Genomic DNA, 8,706 nt, shown 5'->3' with positions numbered 1-8,706 from the left:
GAGCTGACTTACAAGTATAAATCCCACTCTACACTCACAAACCGTATCACTGCGCAGAAGGACGTGTACATCTACTGCTAGCTCACCTAGCACCACTAAGCTAGCTAATGTTACAGTTCAGCTGAGGACGTCATTCATGTTTACATATTGTGCTGTCATGAGCACCAGCCTGTCACCTGTAAGTCTACGCTTCCTTCTGTGCGGTGACACAGTTGGTGGGTGTAGTTCGGTAGAAAGAAAATAGTTCCTACATGAAACTGGGGTCATGATTTCTGCAAGGAGACATTGCTTTTGAGTTTTTCAAATGTATTTTTTAGTGCTTTGAGCACCACAAGCTGAGTGCCATCTAGTTCCATTATTCTGGAGAGAAGGCAGACATCTCTATGGCTGATATCTCCAACACTCTGCAACTCACACCAGAACAATCTAGACTGATAAACAGCACTACAGGTGAAAGGAGAAATACATATTTTTGATTTTGGGGTGAACTGTCCCTTTAAGTTCGACCAATTCCATGTTGATACCTTTCCAAAATGTTACAAAATCTTGGGTGTGTTACGGAGTGATTGTGACCTTGTGTCTTATGGCCTTGAGATTTCCAAACCAAAACAATAAAACAAGGTGCAGCTGGCTTTGTTCTGAAGGTATAATGCATAATGTTCAGTATATAAAACCTGGGGTGTAATCATACATTTTTGGACAGCTCCAGCACAAAAAAAAAAAAAAAACCTCATGAATTACTAATGATGTTTTATGGATCGTCAAAGAAAAACAACAGGGTGGAGTGTGTCTGATAAACATACACAGTGCAGTGTCATTAAGAGCGACTGATGACCATTGGACCCTGAGAGTGAGCCGATAAACACCTGTTCAGTTTCAGGGGTGTAAAATGCGAAAGACAGAAGATAGTGTGTGTGTGTGTGTGTGTGAGGGGAGGGGGGAGGAGAGAAAGCAAGTTATATAAATCATTATACATATCTGTTGAGCCAGACACATCTCATACTGGCAGACTAGACACACCACAGATACACTCACAGAGACTTGCTGACTTTGTATCCGACAAAAAAAAGCAGCTCTGATTTTCTTTAAGTTTTTAATCAATTTCAAAAACTGAGATCTGGATATACTTTTTTTTTGACTGCTGGACCGAGGAGGGGTCATGGATCCAATTGTGGAAGTAGTGGCTCTGTTCCTGGGGTTCATCGGGTGGGTGATGGTGGGGATCGCCCTGCCGAACCGTTACTGGAGAACCTCCACCGTCGACGGGAACGTCATCACCACCTCCACCATCTATGAAAACTTGTGGATGTCCTGTGCGACGGATTCAACCGGGGTGCATAACTGCAGGGAGTTCCCTTCACTGCTCGCTTTGAGTGGTATGTTGATTATCTAATTGCAATAAATTTTACACATACACATAGGTAATTTCAACTTCAAGGTTCAGTGTGTAAGATTTAGGGGGATTTAGTGGTGCACAGCAGTGAGGATTGACGATTGCAACAAGCTGAAACTTCTCGCAGTTAGAATTCTTTCAGTGTTTATTTTTCAAGATGTTTTATCCAGGAGCCGAATTATCCATAGAGGTCTTCTCCTTTTTAAAACAAACAGACCATGGGATTTAACCCAGTGAAAACACTGAACAAAGCGGTTTTAAGTTGAAAATCAATGTTTTTCCAGTGCTGTTTGGTATGTCAGAGACGGGCAGCTGGCCCGCAACATGTTATTGTGTGCTTGCCTTTTTTCTCTGATAACTTAAGATCCAGACATTCAGGAGGTTTTTACCAGGAGCCGAATTATCTGTAGCAGTCTCCTCCTCTTTAAAACAAACAGACCAGGTGATTTAAACTGTTAAAAACACTGAATAAAACAGTTTTAAGTTAAAAATCAGTGTTCTTCCAATGCTGTTTGGCATGTTGGAGACAGGCAGCTCACCTGCAACACGCTGTGGTGTGCTCACCTTTATTCTCTGGTAACTTAAGATCCAGACATTCAGAAGGTTTTTATTGGGAGCCGAATTATCCGCAGAGGTCTCCTCCTCTTCAAAACAAATGGACTCTGTGCTTTAAACCACAAAAACACTGAATAAAGCATTTCATGTGAAAAATCAGTGTTTTTCCGATGCTGTTTGGCATGTTGGAAATGGGCAGCTTGCCCACAACACACTACTGTGTGCTCACCTTTTTTCTCTTATAACTTATCTAACTTTATCAGAAGCCGAATTATCTGCAGAGGTCTCTTCCTCTCCGAAACAAATGGACCCAATGATTTAAACCAGTAAAACCACTGAAGAAAGTAGTTTTACATTTAAAAAAGTCATGTTTTTCCAACACAGGCTTCTATCTTCAGTGGCTAATGCAAAAACTTGAATGGCCCTATCTAAAGTCAATTTGTGTTTAATTTAGTTTGTCCATTCTGGGCCACTGTAGAAACATGGTGACCTCAGTGGATGAGGACCCGCTCCCTATGTAGATATAAACGACTCATTCAAAACTAGCAAAAACACAACAATTCTTATTTTCAGAAGATTAAACTCACACACACACACACACACACACAAAAATACTTAGGCCTATGTTACATTCCACTCCTGTTAATATACCCCCCTAAATCCTACACACCAAAAATATTATGCAATAAGAAATGACTGCTAAAGAACAGTTTTAAGATTTCATGGGTCCTCGGACACCCTGAACTTTTCCTCTGCTGAACTTGAAATGTTCATAACAAGATGTGATTACAGGCCAACATCAGATCTCGCAAACTGACAAGTAAAAGGTGGTGAATTCAGTGGTTGTTTTTGTCTGTCTCCCCTCTGCGTTCAGGTTACATCCAAGCGTCTCGTGCCTTGATGATCTCAGCAATAGTGCTGGGCACCTTTGGACTGCTGGCGGCCCTGATAGGAATACAGTGTTCGAAGGCTGGAGGGGAAAACTATGTTCTCAAAGGGAGGATTGCTGGCACCGCTGGAGTGCTTTTCATACTTCAAGGTAACAAAGACACAAAAAACAAATGCATTACTGTTTTTTAAGTGTGTTTTAGGAGAGTTTAGACCAGTGAGATTGAGTCCAAAGAACCAGTCTGACCTGCTAATACCAGTGGTGGAGACGATACTCAGATCTTAAGCAGTAAAACCACAATGCTACAAGTAAAAGTCCTGCATTTAAAACTTCACTTAGAGTGCAAACGTATCCTTAAAGTACCAAAAAGTACTATATAAGTAATTATATTATTAGATAATAGTTATGGATGCATTAATGTGTTGATCATTTTAATGTTGCAGCTGATAAAGGTGGAGTTCATTTTATGACTTTATGCTGTTGTGTAGCTTGTGAATTTCCCCCCAGGCTCAATAAAGTTTTATGGTTGCACTTGTGTAGCGCCTTTCTAGTCTTCCGAAGCGCTTTTAAATACAGTCATGCCTTGGCCGAGGCTACCATACAAGGTGCCCCCTACTTGATATGGTACACAGCATTCTGGGGTTCAGTATCTTGCTCAAGGACCAAACCGATGATCATCCAATTAATGGACAATCCGCTCTACCTCCTCAGCCTCAGCTGCCCTATATGACAGATCATTATCTTAGCCAATAATAATACATCATAATGTATTTGTTAATTGTTAATCTGACTCTGAAAAGTAACTATATCTGTAAAATAAATGTAGTGGAGTAAAAAGTACAATACTGGCCTCCGAGATACTGTAGAGAGGAGTGGAAAAACTCTATTAAAGTACAAATACCTCTGAATAGGACTTAACTCCTTGAGTAAATGTACTTACTTACTGCCACTCCCTTATTCAGTACCCTAGAAATAGATAGAGGAACTAATACTTAAATTTCCGTAAGTTTTCTGCAAGAGTTCAGACCTCTGTGACACAATCTGGAAGCTTCCCCGCTGTTCTCTCAGTGATTACAACAATATGTATTTTTCTATTAAAAGGTCTGTGCACGATGATCTCAGTGTCCTGGTACGCCTTCAACATCACCCAGGATTTCTTCAACCCTCTCTATCCTGGGACAAAGTAAGATGATGGTGGTGGTGATGGTGTGGGACTTTCAGGCCCAACATGAAGCTCACATATGCAACTGACATTCTGCTGTGTGTCGCAGGTATGAAATTGGAGAAGGACTTTACATTGGCTGGTGCTCCGGCGTGCTCGCCATCGTTGGAGGAGCCTGTCTCACCTGCTCCTGCAAGTTGGGCACACAGGAAAAATAGTGAGTGCAGTTGTAACTGTTGGATTTCTGTCTGTCAAAATATAATATACAATGATTTATGAATGGATTTACTGTTAGTTAACTGTTTGTAACAATGACTGCGTTGCTTTATAACCATTTTCACTGCTCTAAAGCTCGAATAGTCACTTTAAAATGTAAAAATCCTTTATTTGAAGTTAAAGAGATGGATTTATGACATCACAAATGTGAAGTATGAATGTACCAATACATCAACAAATTGATCAAACTACAAATAAATAAAACAATTGATAAATCTCTTAATAAAATAATGAATATCTAAATACATATTTGACTTTAAAATGTCAGCATGCAGATTTACAATGGAAACAAATAGCAACAAGCATAAATGAATTCATAAATAATTGTACCTCTACAGTTTAGACAAACAAAAATTAAATCACTATATTATTTTTATATCTCTGTGTTTATTTAAGAGATCACCATTAATGACACTCTGGCGCCCTGTTGTGGCAAAACCTGTGTGATGTCATAGGAGCTCTCATCAGACATTATCACCTGAATGTGTTAGTAGAGTCAGCTCATCCAAGTCCATGTATGGAAGGCCATTTCTGCCAATGTTACCCCTGGACATTTTTGTCCATTTCCAAAAATCAAAACTCCTTCACAGACAAATGAAAGGTCACAGGGGGGTGATTTTTAGGTTAAATTTGAAAATTCCAACTTTCAGCATGAAAATCTATTATTTGACCCTGTAATGCATTTTTATCCCATCCATGATAAATGGATGGTATAGCAACAATAACAAATGGCTAAATGACATGTGGACATTTTTGTCCACTTGAAGGGTCATCGATAGGATAAAAATGCATTACAGGGTCAAATAATGGATTTTCATGCTGAAAGTTGGGATTTTCAAATTTAACCCAAAATAACCCCCCGTTGCCAAAAATCACCCCCCTGTGACCTTTTGTTGGACACTACAAAAGTTTCTAGAAAATGGACATTTTTGTCCACTGGGTCATGGATGTAACTTTTTTGAACGATAACACAAGAAAAATAATAATTCTGGGGCGTCAGTAGCATAGTGGTTAGTGCCGGCGCCCCATGTACAGAGGCGATGCCTTGCTGCAGCGGTCGCAGGTTCGACTCCGGCTTGCAACCATTTGCTGCATGTCACCCCCCTGCTCCCCATTTCACTCTGTCCTGTACATTAAAGGCAAAAGCCCCAAAAAAATCTTAAAATAATAATAATAATTCTGTAAGTTATTATAAAGAGAAACTTTCTCAAAATAATGATTTAGTATCTCAAAATCATGAGTTTATATCTCGAAATAATGACTCAGCATCTCAAAACAATGACTCACTTATCTCAAAATATTTATAGGCTTTCTCAAAATAATGACGCAGTATCTCAGAATAGTAGAAACTTTTTTCAAAATATTGACTTAATACCTCAAAAATAATGAGAAACCTTGCTGATTCATTGTTTTAAGAAACTAAGTCCATGTTTTGGGACAGTTTCTCTCTGTTTTATCACAACGTCATTAATTTGAGATAAGCGTTTCATTAATTTGATTTAATAACTAATTATTTGAGATACTAAGTCGTTATTCATGAGGCTAAGTCTTTTTTGAGATACTAAGTCATTATTTTGAGATAAGTTTGTGATTATTTTTGCCTCAATAAGTAATTCTTTTAAGATAGTAAGTCATTATTTTGACGTAAAAAGTCATTATTTGTGAGACTAAGTCATTTTTTTTAGATAAGTGTCATTATTTTAACTTAATGATTCATTATTTTCAGATACTAAGATATTATTTTGAGACGCTAAATAATTATTTTGAGATAAGTAATTATTTTAAGATAGTAAGTCATTATTTTGACATACAAAGTCGTTATTCATGAGACTAAGTCATTTCTTTAGATCTTTGTTTTAACTTAATAATTCATTATTTTCAGATACTAAGTCATTATTTTGAGATAAGTATGTCATTATTTTGACTTAAATCATTATTCTCAGATATTAAGTCATCAGAATTTGAGAGCGTTTCTCATTACAATGATTTACAGGATCTTTTTTTGTTTTGTTTTGTTTTATTTTGTTTTGTTTTGTTTCCATCACATTGGCAGAAATGGGCTTCCACAATGTGCCTTTGTTTCTTACACATGGAAAGTTTTATTTGGGTTCTATTTTATTGACCATTAAGTGTCATTACACAAGATAAATAAGGTGCACCATTGAAAGGGTTGGGTGAAGTAGAGCAGGCTATAAATCAAAGGGTGGTAATTGCTAAGTCATGATTATCTATCCAGCCTGACTGGGCCTGACAGGTCAAGGCCACTGTGTGTAGGATTTAAAGATGGAGTTTAGCGCCCGCCACACTAGTGCAAGTACACAGTGGTGAGACAAATGGGCTGAGAGCACAATATAGGTTGCACAAGGTTTCAGCACAGCCTTCCTATAAATTTATCATGTAAAAGGCCTACTGAAAACATTTTGACATGTCACAGCAGAAAAAAACACAAGTTTAAATGATAACATTAATGATGGCTGAATTCCATTTAGCTGCTTCAGTATCAGGATCCTTGTTATGACGTACCAGGTTCCAACCTCAGTGTCTAATATATGTGTTTGTGTTTGTTTGTGTTGCAGCCCGCTGCCTTATCAAACCAGAGGAACTGTATATTCTGGACCTGCGCCGACCCGAAGCGTGGCTGCTAGCACTTACGGACGAAATGCTTACGTTTGAGCTGGATGTGGAAATGGAACTTTGTCCAAAAAAAATCCTGATGGACATTTTTCACGTCCTGGTGTTCAGTTTTCACCCTCAAGTTGGAGCTGTTTGTCCATGTGGAAAAACACAAAGGTCCATCTTGAAGTGACAGCACCACTGACCTGTATATAATCACCACATCACGTGTGTATTCTGTAAACTGTTGGCTTTGCAGTTGTAAAAAAGCTGAGCGCAAACCTACGACATGCTCGCAATGATTCTATTTATGCTTAGCACAAATACATTTACATACAGCCTTTTCTTTTCAAAGGAATCCAATCATTTGATGATCTGTTTAAACACTTCTGGACATTTGTAAAGGTGAAGGTCAAACTGTGATGATCCAGATATTTGTGTGTTGTTTTGTACAGTTTTATAGAAAGTACCTGTGAACGAGGGCGGAGGACAAGTTGTCTTTATTTTCATGTTTCTTTGTTTTGTTTTTTGTACGATTGCGCACAATAAAATGTGTCATGCTAAACATTTCAGTGTGACCTTGTCTTCCTGTTGTCCAACCAAACACTGACTCTAGACATAGGGTTCGTGAGTTCTCCTTCACCAGGGATACTCAACTTGCTTTGCCTGGGGGCCACTTTTACAAAAGGGCAGGAGTCCAGGGGCCAGTCACAGCAGCTCAGGTCTGGTAAGGCAGGGGTGTTTCTAGGATTTGAGGACATTTGGGGCTCAGCCAGTGCTTCTGTCCAACCTGGTCTCACTCCCATCTCAAGCACTGGCGCTTGGTCAGTGGCCCATTGGCATCAGACTCCGATGCACAGAGGCACCCTTTAGTGCAACATTTTGGAGACGGGAAACTGCCGATGCAGACAGTGGGTTGGAAGCCTGATTGTAGAAATTGTTGAAAAAAAATTGGGTGCACGCCGTTTTTGGCCTTTGTCCATATTAACGTTTTTAGTTTAGATCCTATGCATTGTTTTATGAATGACACCCCTGGTCTGTGGGTGGTAAGTTGAGTATCACTGTCCTACACACTTGGCACATGGGAGAGGTTTGTTGAATGCAATCTGCAGCCTCACCACTAGATGCCACTAAATCCTACACACTAGACCTTAAAGAGACACTTTTTTGGGCCTGTCCCAATACCCGCACTTCCCCTAGAAATACCCACTTACACTTGGTTGTGCGTGTTCACGTTTAGGCTAGTGGTGTCCCAAAACAGAATTGAGGTAGTGGAAGTGGTTTCCAACACTTAAAATCCACCCTAGATTCCAAGGGAGCCCCGACCCACACTTTCAACGAAGTGGAAGAGGAAATTTCCAAGAACACTTTGCGAAGTCAGCAACTTCGGCAAGTTTTGGAAAACAATTTGTTACTGTAAGATCGGAATGTAGGCTATACAAACAACAGATGGTTTGACTGCGTAAACTCATCAGCAACTCAGTCAAAATATTTAAACAAATCAACTTACCCGAACAAAATCGATCAGAACTAGAAGATGTTGTAGGCGCCTCCTGTTTTCAGCATTTGATTCATCAGACGGAAAAGAATAAACATAGCACCACGCCACGACACAAGCGCTGGAGCCGGCATTTTCAAACCTGAATGACTACCGGTATCTTGCGTTGCTACTACGTGTGACGTATACCTGCACGTCAGCCACGCCGATTTGCATCAAGTGGTGTCTCATTTCTTAAGGAAAGATCTCTACCCTAATATTTCTCACTTCCTTCGTCAAGGGTTATCTCGCAAACGAGGGCACTCAATACCAAGTGGGAG

General features: G+C 39.5%; 1 protein-coding gene across 1 annotated transcript; it reads left to right on the top strand.

Annotated features, from left to right (window-relative positions):
* The first annotated feature begins 985 nt into the window (after nt 1–985).
* cldn15a (claudin 15a) lies at nt 986–7,456 on the top strand. Its single transcript, XM_049568172.1, has 5 exons — nt 986–1,376; nt 2,823–2,987; nt 3,939–4,020; nt 4,109–4,216; nt 6,852–7,456. The coding sequence occupies exons 1-5, from the start codon at nt 1,160–1,162 to the stop codon at nt 6,946–6,948; spliced, it is 669 nt and encodes a 222-aa protein (XP_049424129.1). The 5' UTR covers nt 986–1,159; the 3' UTR covers nt 6,949–7,456.
* The last annotated feature ends 1,250 nt before the right edge of the window (nt 7,457–8,706 follow it).

This window comes from Epinephelus fuscoguttatus, linkage group LG23, assembly GCF_011397635.1.
Source record: "Epinephelus fuscoguttatus linkage group LG23, E.fuscoguttatus.final_Chr_v1".
In the NCBI taxonomy this organism is placed as follows: Eukaryota; Metazoa; Chordata; class Actinopteri; order Perciformes; family Serranidae; genus Epinephelus; species Epinephelus fuscoguttatus.
The sequence above is the reverse complement of the archived record's forward strand: the minus strand, read 5'-3'. Positions and strand labels throughout refer to the sequence as shown.

Coding starts and splice junctions, on each gene's coding strand:
- cldn15a (XM_049568172.1), top strand. CDS start 1,160: ATGGATCCAATTGTGGAAGTAGTGGCTCTGTTCCTGGGGTTCATCGGG. Junction 1,377..2,822: donor TTCACTGCTCGCTTTGAGTG/GTATGTTGATTA, acceptor CTCTGCGTTCAG/GTTACATCCAAGCGTCTCGT. Junction 4,021..4,108: donor CCTCTCTATCCTGGGACAAA/GTAAGATGATGG, acceptor TGTGTGTCGCAG/GTATGAAATTGGAGAAGGAC.